The 15,167-nt window shown below is 39.9% G+C and overlaps 1 protein-coding gene and 1 long non-coding RNA gene across 2 annotated transcripts; one reads left to right on the top strand and one right to left on the bottom strand.

The window, feature by feature from the left end:
• Positions 1-2,175: 2,175 nt before the first annotated feature.
• LOC133967276 (sterol 26-hydroxylase, mitochondrial-like) lies at positions 2,176-13,177 on the top strand. The gene is made up of 9 exons (XM_062402626.1): positions 2,176-2,480; positions 4,116-4,306; positions 6,347-6,546; positions 7,777-7,974; positions 9,021-9,184; positions 9,808-9,974; positions 10,491-10,572; positions 11,071-11,277; positions 11,984-13,177. The coding sequence occupies exons 1-9, from the start codon at positions 2,214-2,216 to the stop codon at positions 12,101-12,103; spliced, it is 1,596 nt and encodes a 531-aa protein (XP_062258610.1). The 5' UTR covers positions 2,176-2,213; the 3' UTR covers positions 12,104-13,177.
• On the bottom strand, positions 4,201-11,194 carry LOC133967277 (uncharacterized). The gene is made up of 6 exons (XR_009924028.1): positions 11,083-11,194; positions 9,098-9,242; positions 7,856-7,989; positions 5,605-5,641; positions 5,288-5,341; positions 4,201-4,337 (listed from the first exon to the last, which is right to left on the bottom strand). It is a non-coding gene; the product is annotated as an uncharacterized LOC133967277 (long non-coding RNA).
• Positions 13,178-15,167: the final 1,990 nt, after the last annotated feature.

Below are 15,167 nucleotides of genomic sequence, written 5' to 3' on the forward strand. Positions count from 1 at the left end.
AACTGCATCCACCACAAATCTTGGTGTGTTTGTTCTCCCCCCTACCTCCTGTGGTGGTAAAGACGTACATTTTCAAATTCTCTATATATATTTATATATATATATATTCAAAACATCTGGAACAAAGTCCCTCAAAAGGAGGACAAATGGTACAAATAAAACAAAACCTTAAATCAAAGCCAACTGATAAAATTACACCAACGCACAATTAACAGCAATGTCCAAAAAAGGACAAAATACACATAATAGCAAATATGTTTATTTATGCGTGTATACATAAACGTGTGTGCACACATTTGTTATATACATATATTCATGTGTGTATAGGTATATGTATACAATAACAAAGATGTGTACGGTTTTTGCTTATATTTCATTAATGAATATATATGAAAGAAATGGTTATCTTTTACATATGCCTGTATACATATTAATATGAATAAGCTATAAGTAAGAATGAACTAAGGGATAATCTTTAGCTCATCAGTGTAATTTAAGTTTCCTGTAACTTTCCCCTTAAGAGCGGGATCATAAGGTGACGTCATCGTCGTGTGGACATACTACTACACATGCAGTTGAGTTCTTTCTGTGTTCATCTTCTGTCTCTACAGCTGCCGGAGCGGCTGTCAGTTATTCTATAGGTTGAATTATTAAAGCTTCCAGTTTGCACAGTTTCAAACCTTTGCACTGCAGCAGCACAGGTGCTTCTACAGTCTGCTGCTGTTTAGGTCGGTATCATAGTCTACAGATCATCAGCAGGAGGGCCAGTCAGTCAGTCTGTGCGTGTGTCTGTGTCTGTGTCTGCAGCTCTCACAATGAACACAACACACCGACTCTGAGCTGAAAATGTTGCGCAGGAGTCTGACCAGTGTCGGACTGCGACTGAACCTACAGCAGTTCTGGCTCTTTGTGAGGGGATACTTCCAGACGACTCAACAGATTCAGGTGAGTCCTGTGGCTACAATGAATGTAGGATTTACAGTGTGTGTTTGTGGGTGTGTATATTGTGGGTAACAGAACATGTTGATTTAACATAGATATATATATTGCAATTACAAAGTATAAGTAACTATATTTAGTTACAATTTAAATCGGTGGGAATCTAAATACTTTACATTTATCAATAAATACATGAATTTTTACTATTGTAAAGGCTCGTTATTTAGTCTGATATTTAAAAGAGTTTAAGTGGAATGTTTAGTTAAATCCAGCTACTAAATGTTCCAAGTGATCAGCATGATGAGCCTGTTAGCTTTGTCAGCTGTAGCCAGCGTGCTACACATCAAACTAACCAAACGGTGGAGTTCTTTTTACAACATGCATGATGTGTATTATAGTTTACCCACTAATTTCTATGCACTATTATATATACCGACCTAAGTGTCTGGGAACATTTAAACAACTGTATGAGCCTACGTTATCTACGATCTAAGTTATTTATATCTTTTCAACGATGTTTTGGAAAAACATAGGATGTAAAAAATATCCTTTTTCTCATGTTATATTTTAAGATGATTTGTTTAAGGCAACTAAGTGAAAACAAAATGCTCTATGGAAAGAAGAAAAGTCATTTACTTTTATTTGCATCTGGTTTATTGTTTTTCCCTTTTTCATAAATGCTGTGAAAAATGAAAGCCTACATCTTCATCATATTTCTCCAGACTAAACTTCATGCTTCAAGAATCACTAATCTTGATGATGAGAAAACCCTAAAATACCTTTTTAATAAAATCTAAATAGCTTATAATTCTCTGGAATAAACATTTCTTAATTAAATTGAATTGGCAGTGACGCCACAAATCGTTTGTAATGAAGGGTAAAGTATGCAGTAATATATACATAATACTTACGAAATCTAATTGTTACTGCTGTTTTGGTTCCTAAATGCTGTGTTGTTATTGTCAGTTGTCTGAATAGCAGTGAACCAATGCTGCCCTACCGTGGAGTGTTATGACACTACATATCTTATCAATGTGCTCATCGAATTCCCTTTGTAGATATAACAGTGACTATGTGATTATAACTTATTTGTTCTTTTCCTATTTTATTTATTTCATTTTAGCCTACATAACTAGAAAAAGCACTTTTCAAGAAACATGGGACCCTGACGTGAAGGGGGGGTCAGCCTTTATGCAAATTGTAGCTGTGATAGCTGTGATGTAGGGGGGGCAGTGCTCTCACACTAAACACAATACACCGACCCTGAGCTGAAAATGTTGCGCAGGACTCTGACCAGCGTCGGACTGCGACTGAACCCACAGCATGGCACAGGGATGGGGGCACCGACAGCGGGACTGGGCCCGGACTACCACCGACGATATGTGTCCAGCTCCGCCGACCCCAGCACCAGCAGCAGCAGCTCCGTGGTGGGAGCCCCCAACAAACTGAAAGCCATGGACGAGCTGCAAGGACCCAATCTCTTGACCAACCTGTACTGGCTCTTTGTGAAGGGATACTTCCAGACGACTCAGCAGATGCAGGTGAGTACTGATACGTGTCTACATGAACACGCATGTTGTTGACAGCCTGCTGCTGCTTTTCATTTTCATCTGTATCAAGACCTGGACAATTGAAGCTACAGAACCAACAACATGTAAATCATGAAAGACTAATAAGTCATAATAATAATATATTTTAAATTTACATTTCTCTAACACACTGACTCACTTCGATCCTTACCCGAGTTGGACTCTGGACCTACACAGGCTGTAACGCTAACCAATCATCAGTCTCCATGTGTTAATCCAGCCGAGGAAGTTCTTGAGTTGCAGCCTATCAGCGGCAGGGTATGGGCGGGTCTTAGCTCACCTTGGGTGGGTGGGAAAAATGAAGCACTGTTGACACTTGCACATACTCCAGTCAAACAGGGGTGCCCAATACGTCGATCGCGATCTACCAGTAGATCGCAGTGTGGGCAGATCGCATCACGCATGCATGTGTTGCGACCGTCGACTGGGGCGGTCTGCTGTCAGTGCGCCTCAACCATCTATGGCCTCAACAGCCATGTGTCGCTCAGTGCGGGGGGGCGGGGCGTGGCGGCGGATACCAACAAGGAAAAAAAGAACGGTAGATCATGTTGATTGGGTCATTTCAAAAGTAGCTCACAAGCCCATAGAATAGAGCAGGGGTGTCAAACATACGGCCCGCGGGCCCGAGAGGGCCTGCCAGATGCAGGGCATGCTCTAAAAAAATTAAGGAAAAACAGGAAAAATTTAGAGTAAAATAGAAAAAGGTTAAACCGCCATCTCACTCTATGCAAGTGATTCTCAAACTGGTGGAGCTCAGAGGCACAGCAGGCTGGAATCCCACCTCTGCCGGCACGCACCGGCCCTCACCTGTCACTTTCAATGCTTGCGTCAGACGGACCACCGTTATGTTGGTTCCATGTTGGTATCCGCCGCCGCCACGCCCCCCCCCCCCCACCCTGAGCGATGCGATGTCATCCAGGGCAGAGACAACCAGAGGCTATCACAGTACAAGTACGCTGTAATAATACAAAAACATTTAAAAGAACTTTATTTACATTGTGCTTTCAAAAACCTGTTTAAAAGTGGTTCACAGACATATGAAGATAAATGCTGTGTTATGACTTGATTTTAAGTTAATGCAAGTGACAATGGAAGAAGTAAAGCAAAAAACTAAACAAGTGTAGTTATAACACAAATGCTGATAATAAAAATAGATAGAATTTAAGTTAGCATATCATCCTCAGGCATTCTACCCATTGGACTCCCCCAGAGCTTCTTAAATTGGTGCATGGAAACCTGTATTTATTTTAAGATTGTTTGAGATATTTATGAAATAATTGCAAGGGACATTAAGGCTTCGGCAACTTGAAATCCTGCGATGCCAGCTGTGCCTGCTAATGAAAGCCTATAAACCCCTTCAGGCGTATTGATGAGAGGTTTATAGAAAAAGGAAATTAAACGAAGGGAAATAAGTAAGTAGTAGTTTGAGGTAGAACCTACCTGTCCAGCCCCAAGGCACAAGAATGGACAGGTTTCATACAACATTTGGTGTTAATGCTTCACAAACACACACAAAAAGCAAAATATCAATTGAATACACTCTATCCCACAAGAAAATATGTATTAACTCGTATCGTTTGATCAAAGATCGAGCACCGCAAGATCTACGGTCCGCTGTGGAAGTCGGAGATAGGTCCTCTGACCCTGGTGAACGTGGCTCAGGCAGACCTGATAGAGCAGGTTTTGAGGCAGGAGGGGAAACATCCGATCCGGACCGACATGCCCGTCTGGAGGTTGTACCGAGAGATGAGGAACCAGGCCTATGGACCCCTGACCGAGTGAGTGAACCTCTCTTAGCTTTACCTTTGTCTGTCAGGACAGTCAGAGGACAAGTCCAACAACACTTTTTCAGTGAATATCCGGTCTAGAGAGACGATTTAAAACTCAGCAGAAAATGATTCAGCATCATAAGAAAACAATTAGAAAATAAAACTATGAAACTATGTTGAGCTCAATGAATGTCTCTGTGTCCAGTAGGACTGTAGATGCGACCTAAAGCTTAATAGATTGAAAAATACATTGAGCTTATCAAATAGCCTTTTTACAATCTTAAAATGTTTTGCATTGTCTGGACAGTACATGGTGTGCATCACTCCCCCGATGCTTTTCATTTATAAGATGCTTGCAGTGGGTCAGGTGGACATCCAAGAATTAGTCATGATCAGTTTCTTGGCTTTAAAGGTAACACACACACAAGATTTTAAACAACCAACTACTATTTGGTGTGTAAATGTAGTGTTTTCAATTCTGCCTTGTAAAAGTTTTTTTTTCTTTAACCCCTAGAGCACTATCGTACAATTAGTAACACCATCACTAACGTCGGGTACATTTTACCTGATATGATACACCCGATAAAAAATAGGTATCATGGGGGGTTCTGAAATTAGGGGGAAATTAGGTCGTTAAAAAAATATTCCTAAAAATATAAATAATAGAGCTTGGAACTTGTTCTTCGGTCCAGCAATTCCTGGGACATGTCCGGGTAAGGCACAGTCTCCCTGCGTCATTTACAACTTATATTATACTCAACAAATATTCTACCCTCTATCACTAACGTTGGGTGAAAATTACCTGCAGAGTCCAAGGCGAAGAGAGCACCACTCAATGAATAACTATACAATAATTATTAGTAAAATCAAGTCAAATAATTAACAAATTCAATAAATAAAGTAAATAAAATCACTTTACATAAATTAGACAATCTAACGTACGTGTTAGCCTAAATAAATAATACAACAAGACATACATAACTTACATACCTGCAGTTGTGGAGTTTATGCAGTGTCTGCATGAAGTTACTGCGTGCTCGTCCCCTGTACAACATACATAGCCTTACTTAGCTTTCCCCTAACAACACAATGTACGCTAAGCCTGCTAACAGTACCTACACTAGCAGCACCACTACACAGCAGACACACCTCTTCATCACATGCAGGTTTACATTAATACAATATTTGACAACACAAAAAACTAACATGAAATCATTAAAACAACATTATACAACATGTGCACTAACTTCTGATGTTATTTACAACTTAAAACTAATGAAAGTCAGAAGAGCGACAAAATTACGCACCTTCCCAGGGGAGTCCAAGGCAGAGAGGAAGCCCCACCTATGGAAGCACGGGTAATGTCATTATCAAAGTTTGTTTTATAGTTAGCCAATAAGCTTAACCAGCCGTGCCTCTGGTTATGTGTTTAGGAGCCACTTTCACCTAATTTCATAATGTCAACAGACTATAGTCAGCAACCGAGTGAGCTCAAGGTGTGGCCATGGAGGTAGTTATGAAGGGGTGGAGCTTTGTTATCAAGGTATCGACCTATACATGTGCACAGGCAATAGCGAGTCAGTCGCAGCTGTCAATCATGACCTAAGTAACTAACTAAGTAGAGTAAAACCAAACTGATGAAAATATTTGTGCATATACTGATGCATTTGAACATGCATCAGTGTGACAAGAACTACCTAACATGACAGAATTTTTTTTTCAGATGAATGTTGTTTGGCTAATGCCCATATCTGCAAGAAAACATCTTGGGGTAATTTCCCTACGCCCAAGAGAAAGTCTACCATTATGAATTGAGCGGCCATTTTTCGTGATTTGAAGCCTTTGCACCATAACAAACTTCCTCTGCAGAATTAATTGGATGGCTTTCAAAAAATTGTGTGCAATCTAGTGACCTCCACAATGAGAGGTCATAGAAAAGATTGGGTTTTCATTTTAGTTTATGTACATTTTAAATTCAGTGTACATGAACAGATCTGCCCCAAACTGGAACTGGAGCCTCATTTCCACTTATTATCCTCCTCTTTTTAGGATGGGTGCCAACTGGCAGCGGATCCGCAGTATCCTGAACCCGCGGATGTTAATACCCAAACACGTTTCCTCCTACACTAACACCATCAACGAGGTGGTGACTGATTTTATCGACAGACTGGCCTGGGTGAGGGAGAAAGACGGCCAGGGAGTAATGGTCAATAATCTGACGGAGGAACTCTACAATTTTGCTTTTGAAGGTCGGCAGTAAAACAAATCTGTAGTTTTCTTTCATCAGATGTGGAAAAAAAAGTTGAATTAATATACACTGTAGTAGAGGAATGAGAAAGACGTTTCACTTGGATTTACAAAGTCTAACATGAATGAAAAGTAACTGCACATGTGCACATATGTTATAATTAATCACACGTTGAATGGAACAAGGTTTTCTGAATTTTTGTTTATTTCTGTCAACCTTCGTTAAAAAAAATTGTATCTGTCAAACATTTCCTCTTGGGGAGCCACTCCAACGAACACTGAGAAAAGACGAAAAGTAATGTATCAATGAATGACGGCTACGAGTTAAGATGATAAAGCATCCAACTTCTCTTCAACCTTTCTAGATGGTTTATCTCTTTATTATTTGTTAACAATCCTACGCCAGTCTGGGAGTTGAAAGTGCAAACAACCTCACTGCAGTTGTCCTTGACTCTTTCACTCCTGGATTAGATCTTACAGCTTTAAATGAGTTTTACTTGAGTGTTTCGTAACGTTTGTAACTTTATGTAGTTGGAGCAGAGAATGAACTATCTGGAGAGGAAGTGAACGTGAAGTTATTCAGGCGTGTTCACTCAGGCACGGTTGCACAGTCTTTTGGCCTTGTCTGCTGATTAGATACAGAGAGATAAACTGTGGGGTTGATCCCAGTGTCTGCTAAGATCAAACAGGGAGGATTAGGTGCATTCCATGATCTCTAACCAAAGACTTTGTTACAACAGTTTTTACAAACCCTCCCTCAGGCATGATCAATTTTAGAAACTCGAGCAACTCTGTGAACATGCTTGTTTACTTGCTTGCTGATAGTTAGAATAGAGCCAACCCTGCAAGCTAAAATTGGAACAGTAAACATGAAGCTTAGTTAAACACTGACTAAGGAACGAGCCCACGGCTCCACCCACTAGTTCTGCAATTAGCATTTTCCACCAAGGAGGATATGTTCATTTTTTTGTTTTTGTTAGTCAGTGGAAGTCAATTTTAGCCACTTAATTGGATGGTGGAAATCTGGTGGAAAACCTGAAACCAGGAATGTGAAGGACTTTGGTCCGTACTGTTACCCCTGCGTGTAAATTTCAAGTGTCCACATGTTTTTGGTCATAGTGTATAAACTCTGGGATTAAGGGAGATCTCATACTTGTGCATGACCTATTAAATTCTATTCATGATATTCATAATGACCTTTTATTCCTTTTATTCTAATTTTTTGAATGTAGGTATCTGTTCAGTGTTGTTTGAGACACGTATGGGCTGCTTGAACGAGGTGTTGCCTGAGGAAACCAAAAAGTTCATTACCTCTGTTGGGGAAATGTTCCACCTCACGCAGGTCGTGATCCTCTTCCCCAGGTCCGCGTGGCCATACCTTCCCGCTTGGAAACGGTTTGTGGCGGCCTGGGATCACCTCTTCAAAGTCGGTAAGCAACGACAACCTCCGGAAATCAAAGCAGAGCAGGTTACTATCCCCTTAATCATAGACTTTCTTTGAGTTCACCTTTATTATCTTTTTTAGGGGCAATGTGGCTACTTATGGTGCCTTATTTCACTGTTATTTTGAGGGTGGTTAAAAAGAGAGAGCCTCTTCAGCCTGAACTTGACAATTAGTTGGGTTTTCAAAAGAGTGATGACCTTATCTTATGTAAACAAAGTCTTGCCCATGACCCGAGGAGGGAAGTGGGTTAAATTACTACTGTCTCACTTTAGAGACCCGATGCAGGAAGGCTGAGGAGATCAAATTACTTTTGTTAATCTGCAAATGAATAAATCATCCAGATTTTTACTTTGTCAATGGTGATTTCTCCTCATTGTCATCCCAAAACTTCCTGTAGGGGATGAATATGAGCCGAGAGCAAGGGTTGTGTCTCAGCTATTGCTCCAGTGCCCTGCTGGTGTGTTTGCCTCAGATGATAAAGACGTGCGGCCACGTTTTGGTGGATTAATAAGAGTGAATCAATCTTTTATGTGAACCTGGTCTCTGATTTGAGGAGTTTTTTTAAAGGCTGTCTTTGTAGAGCAAGAAGTTTCATGACTTGTATTTTACTCCCGCATTCTTCTACATTTTTGTCCTTTGTCCATTTAGTTTTGACTACCTATGGTAATTGATGGTTAAATATTTCCTACGTTAGTTTTTTTGTGACTCTTTGACTCTTCTGGATTCTGCTGCTCTTTTACCCACATCAGTGTCTGAACCATAGTCTGAACAAGATCCCTCACAGTATTTCGCCATCCAATGGCGAAAAGTGTTGAGCCCATCTCCTTTTACTCTTAAAAAACTGTTTTGATTCAGACCACTAGTTTCATTATCCATAGCAACATTTCCTTTATTAATTTCTGTCATTGGTGTTTTATTTTTGTATTTCTTTGTAAAGCAGCTTTGAGTACCTGGAAGGCCTAGTCATTACTACTTTTTTACTCCTAATTCTCCCCTAAGAAATGAAAAAACATTTCTCTTTGTGTCCTCTAGCTGGGGAGTTGGTGCAGAAGAAAATGGAGGAGATCCAGGAGAAGGTGAAGCTAGACCAGCAGCTGGAGGGAGCGTACCTCACACACCTGCTGTTCAGCGACAAGATGACGATCACTGAGATTCTGGCAAGCATGACTGAGATCCTGCTGGCAGGAGTCGACACGGTAAGTTGACCCAGTGTGTGTTCACTCTGTGGAAGGGACAAGTCCAGTCAGCAAGAGGCTTACAAGACAAGTACAATAAAACAGAGAAAGAAACCAGCATCAATAAAAAAACGAAACACATAAACCATCCTGACGGTTTTCCAAGATTAAGACACAAAGGTCGCTAACTTAGACTCATAAAATCATTACCATAATTTCAACAGACCTTTTATTTCATGTGATATAGAATCTTAATTTAAAATTATATCGTAAGTGCACCACAACCTTTAATTTACCATTCACACAGCCTGTGGACAGGAATCATGTCCTCGATGAGTTTCCTCTAACACAAGATTTAGCGTCTAAAATTTGCTAGTTTTCAATGTGTTTGTATTTTGGTCTAACAACCATTTTTCTTCAAATATAGCAAAACATTATTCTAATGTTCTCAAGCTGCATGTGTGGCCTGTGACCCGCAACATTTAGTGATTTACTCCAAGGAAAAACATATCCCTGCTACAAGGGGCTTGAATGTACTATTGTTAACACACAGTTCATAGTTTTGCATTGATTTAAAGATTATACCACTTCATACCCTGACAGCTTTAGCAACAGATAACAGTGCGAGTTGCTCTCGGTTGCAGACCTCCAACACTATCTCCTGGGCTCTGTACCACTTGGCAAAGCTGCCAGAGATCCAGGAACAGTTGTACCAGGAAGTGATAGGAGTTTGCCCCGGAGACAAGATGACGTCCAGTGCGGACATCGCTCAGATGCCATACCTGAAGGCCATCATCAGGGAGACGCTACGGTAACATGGATAATGCCATCTTTGTCAATGCATTTTATCAATAGGACATTGGATGGATTATTTGCCTGTTTAAAGTGTGATTGCGCGGGCTTGAAGGACCCAACATCACCTCTTGCATAATTTGACCAAGGCTGCTGCTAGTAACTAACCTTTTTCAAGTTGAGGTTTTTTAACATCTTAAATTTACTTTTGTATATCGAAACCACAACCATCAGGTATGAATGTTTTGAGGAGCTTAAAGTTTATTATATGTGATCATGTAGTTTCAAGATTATTGTTCAATTTCTTGCCAAAGGTGACATTAGAAGAACTATTCTCACTAAATCTCACCAAGTGACTTTTGAAGTTTGATCAGAAGGAGAAACAAAGCAGGAGATGAATTCCAGGAAATAAAACAATTAATGTGTAAACAAAACTCAGTTAAACACATCCTAATATCGTAAGAGTGGCAAAATTAGCTTCTTTCCAAGAGAATGAAACCTGAACCGCCTCCTGGCTCTGTTCTGTGCTCACCAGGATGTATCCAGTGGTGCCAGGAAACGCCCGCGTCATTGCTGAAGAAGATGTTGTGGTGGGAGATTACGTCTTCCCCAAAAATGTGAGAATTTGTGATATGTCATGGTTGATGAGAGAGTGTTATTTTCCATATAGTATTTACTAAATATTCAGTTTGGTCTTTTCAATCTTCGGACTTAAGACTGAAAATGACTTGATATATTTTGATTAAAAAAATGTACATTTATTTAGATTTAACATATTCTATCGAACAGTTCTGAAGAGGTTTGGCCTGTTTGTATGAAGTGTTGAGTAAATATGTCTTTGTTTAGTTTTAGTTTTGTTGTTTTTCAACTTAGTTTTTTTGAAAATATTTTTATATAAAATAAAATGAAAGTTTTATTTTAATTTTTGCTTTTCCTTTGAGGGATTTAAATGAGTGTTGCAGGCTTTGCAAAATAATTATTCACAATATGCATGTGGAACTTTAATATGATTATTTTTAGTGCATCTCTGGCTGATAGTAGAGTTTGTTTTTTTAGGTCCAGTATGTTTTCTGCTTCTTTGATGAAAATGAGTGAACAAGGGTTTCCTCTCACAGACGTTGTTTCACCTGTGCCACTACGCTGTGTCCTATGACGAGAGCGTCTTTCCCGACCCTCACACCTTCAGACCACAGCGATGGCTCCGTGGAGAGGTGGAGAAGGTCAAGCATCACCCTTTTGGGTCGGTGCCGTTCGGTTTTGGGGTCCGGGCGTGTCTGGGTCGACGAGTGGCAGAACTTGAGATGTATCTCCTCTTGTCCAGGGTAAGAACATGTGATGCCTATGTTGCTCTGTGTCTGTTTGATGCAAAAACAAACACAAAATCAGGGTAGACTGCACATGGGTAATCAAGGTGTAAACAGGTAAAACTCCTCTGTGGAACATAAGTGGAGGCTGCTGTATAAATACATAATACCATAGGAGTATACTGTGGTACTGAAATACAAATATTTATTGGATACGAAATTGTTATAATGTAGAAAAATACTGTTTTAATTGTTTTAAATGTCTAAATAACTAACTTACTACAACAAAGTTTGTCGTAAATTACTTTTTAAAACTATTCTTACTTGGTTTAATTGTATTATCTATTTATTTTGACCTTAGTGACCTATGACTCCAGCAGCAGCTTAACTGAGCAGGTTAAACAGCAACGTGTTTTTTTATTCCCAGGTAATCAGTTGTTTTTTTAGATGCTCTCCGGGAGCAGCACTGACCTGTAGTAACCTCCCTACCAGAGCACAGTAGCCCGGCTGCTCTTCTTCTGTTTGTCTCGGCACAAATCAAAAAGCAGTCGTCCCACTTTGGACCAAATCAAAAATCCCAGTTGTGATTCTGTCAGCTGTTTAGTGGTTGCTAATCATAAACATTAACGTGGACTGTCTCACTCTACTATCTCACATCAACAAAGTAATTCCAGCCAAAACTTTGTTCTGCTTGATAAAGATTCTCTCTGTTTTTTTTTTTAAGTTGATAAAGAGATACGAGGTGAGGCCGGACCCCACTGGACAGACGGTGAAGCCCATCACCAGAACCCTGCTCTGCCCTGCTAAACCAATCAACCTGCAGTTTCTGGACAGGAGGTGCTAGAGGGAGGAGGCGAGCGTGGGGGCAGCATCGGGAGGAGTTTCTCTGTGAGCTGGTTTAGTATTCACTTGGTGTCGCCTGCCTGTCACCGGACACCATGGCTCAGATACAGAGAACTGGCTGCGTGGAATGTGCCAAAACTTTGACTTCGAATATAATCTGGGTGGAGAAGTAGCTTGAACAGTAAATAATAAAATGCAGTGTGTATAGACATTTAAAAATTTTAAAAGTTTTATGGATGTAAATATGTAATCTTTTACCTTGTGTCAGTGTAAAGGGTTTTGTCCGCTTTCTTTAGCTATTGCTTAGCAGCAGGAAGAATTTGATGACCTTGACTTTGAGTGAGATTTCCTTTAGGTTCCACAACACAAAAATACATATAAATTTAACGTCTTCAGCACAAATCTCTATGTTTTCATTGCTGTCCACAAACCCCGTGAGAAACTTTGAATAGTCTCCAACTATCAGATCAACTTAAAACTAAGTTGATTTAAAATTTTAACTTTTCCAAAACAAGTTAGCAAACTGGCAACGCCACTCAAACAGTGGACATGTGCTGGGGTTACAGTGAAAGAGTGATACAGTGTGTGTGTGTGTGTGTGTGGGTGTGGGTGTGTATATTGTGGGTAACAGAGTATACAAAGTATAATTAACTATATTTGGTTACAATTTAAATCGGTGAGAATCTAAATACTTTACATTTATCAATAAATACATGAATTTTTACTATTGTAAAGGTTCGTTATTTAGACTGATATTTGAAAGAGTGGAATGTTTAGTTAAATATTGTCCATCCAGCTACTAAATGTTCCAAGTAAACGGTGGAGTTCTTTTTACAACATGCATGATGTGTATTATAGTTTACCCACTAATTTCTATGCACTATTATGAATACCGACCTAAGTATTTGGGAACATTTAAACAACTGTATGAGCCTACGTTATCTACTATCTACTTTATTTATATTTTTTGAATGCTCTATGGAAAATGAAAAGTCATGTTTTTGTATTTTTATCTGGTTTATTGTTTTTCCCTTTTTCATAAATGCTATGAAAAATAAAAGATTAAAAAAACCTACATCTTCATCATATTTCTCCAGACTAAATTTCATGCTTCAAGAATCATAATCTTGATGATGAAACAACCCTAAAATACCTTTTAAAGAAAATCTAAATAACTTATAATTCTCTGGAATAAACATTTCTTAATTAAATTGAATTGGCAGTGATGCCACAAATTATTGTTTGTAATGAATGGTAAAGTATGCAGTAATATATACATAATACTTACTTTGAAAATCGAATTGTTACTGTTATTTTGTTTCCTAAATGCTGTGTTGTTATTGTCAGTTGTCTGAATAGCAGTGGACCAATGCTGCCCTACCGTGGACTGTTATGACACTACATATCTTATCAATGTGCTCATCGAATTCCCTTGTAGATATAACAGTGACTGTGTGATTATAACTTATTTATTCTTTTCCTATTTAATTAATTATATTTTTTAGCCTTTATGCAAATTGTAGCTGTGATAGCTGTGATGTAGGGGTTTGGTGAGTTTATTATCTGTTTGCCACTAGTGAGTCATAGTAAAACTCCCTGTCATCCAAAGGCGCCAATTCTGACAAAAAAGTCTGGTGGTATTTGGGCCACAGTCACCATTAACCACACGGGTCACATTCGGTTCACATTCAGATTCCCCCCTGTGCTTTGACCTACAAGTGTTTACCAGAAAAAAAGGCCCTACATGGGTTCTGGGAAATTATGGCCACATTTGCTATTTCGAAGTGTCCCTCATTCATGTGATCTGGGAGGAGCAAGTCTCAACGCCAGTCTGGTATAACACAGTGCTAGACAGGAAAAGAGAGGGCTCACTTCCTCAAATGTTTATTTCCTTCCTCACGGGATACATTACATGGTTGACTGATTTAAAGGGGACATATTATGCCCATTTCACCACAGTTGATATGGCTCCTTGGGGTCTTAATGAAATATCTGTAACATTTTTTGGTCAAAATACCACAAGGATAATTTAAAACAGCAGCCTTTTTACCCTGTCTAAAAAGCCTTCCTCAGATTGACCTGTTTCTTCATTGAAGCTACAATTTTCAAACTACTACATCTTCTGATAAAGATGTACATTATTTAAATACATGCATAAGATATGTGTGTATCCACTATATAATTGTATGTGTATATTTATTCCTACAGGGCATATATTCTGAGCGCGCACAGACACACACAGAAAAAGGGATCGTGGGGGGCTACAGCTTTTGAGGCTAACACCGCTGCAGCTTTTGCGGCGAAATGCACTTAAAAACATGCGTATGAGTTTATTTTAAAGCGAGCGACGGAGGCGGCAACGAGCTGCTGGTGACCGTCACCGGTTCGTGCAGCTCGGGGTGCGTGGAGCAAATCTGTACGGGCACAAAAGTTATAAGGCGCAGCTCTCTGTCCCCCTCCTCCTCCTCCACTTCGCCGCCCGGGCATCACAGGAGAGGCTGTCCGTTGTCCCGAAAATGGGATCTCTCCCCCCACCTCCCAGTCCGATGCTTCCCGGCTGGGGTTCCATATGCAATACTGCTGTAAATACGTTCACAAGCAGCCATTCCAGAAAGTGCTGCAACTTTAAACAAACTAGCAGCAAACTAGCGTTAGCCCGCTACTTCTAACCGTAGCGGGAAACACACAGGGGACACAAAGGCTGGAGATTTGTCACAGATCGATAATGATCAATGATGAAAATGAGACATACCCTGCAGACGTGGGGAACCCTGAGCCGGTGAGACGGGTCCGGCTCTCAGGTGTATGAAGTCACACCTTGCCATGTAGACCGTCTGTGACGTCAATTCTGGTCGTATTCCCATTCGACGCACTCTATCGTATGGTTTCTTACAAAGAGGAACTACAACTAATCGCGGGAGTTGTTTTTGGGACGGTAGACATGCCATATACCCAAATTAACGTGTAGAAGCACTACAAAAGTGGATTTTTCATAATATGTCCCCTTTAACATATAAAATATGAGACAATGATTCAGGTTTTTTTCATGTACAGCAGGTACAGCA

Source organism: Platichthys flesus, chromosome 13, assembly GCF_949316205.1.
Source record: "Platichthys flesus chromosome 13, fPlaFle2.1, whole genome shotgun sequence".
Classification (NCBI taxonomy): domain Eukaryota; kingdom Metazoa; phylum Chordata; class Actinopteri; order Pleuronectiformes; family Pleuronectidae; genus Platichthys; species Platichthys flesus.

Coding starts and splice junctions, on each gene's coding strand:
- LOC133967276 (XM_062402626.1), top strand. CDS start 2,214: ATGTTGCGCAGGACTCTGACCAGCGTCGGACTGCGACTGAACCCACAG. Junction 4,307..6,346: donor GCCTATGGACCCCTGACCGA/GTGAGTGAACCT, acceptor TCCTCTTTTTAG/GATGGGTGCCAACTGGCAGC. Junction 11,278..11,983: donor TGTATCTCCTCTTGTCCAGG/GTAAGAACATGT, acceptor TTTTTTTTTAAG/TTGATAAAGAGATACGAGGT.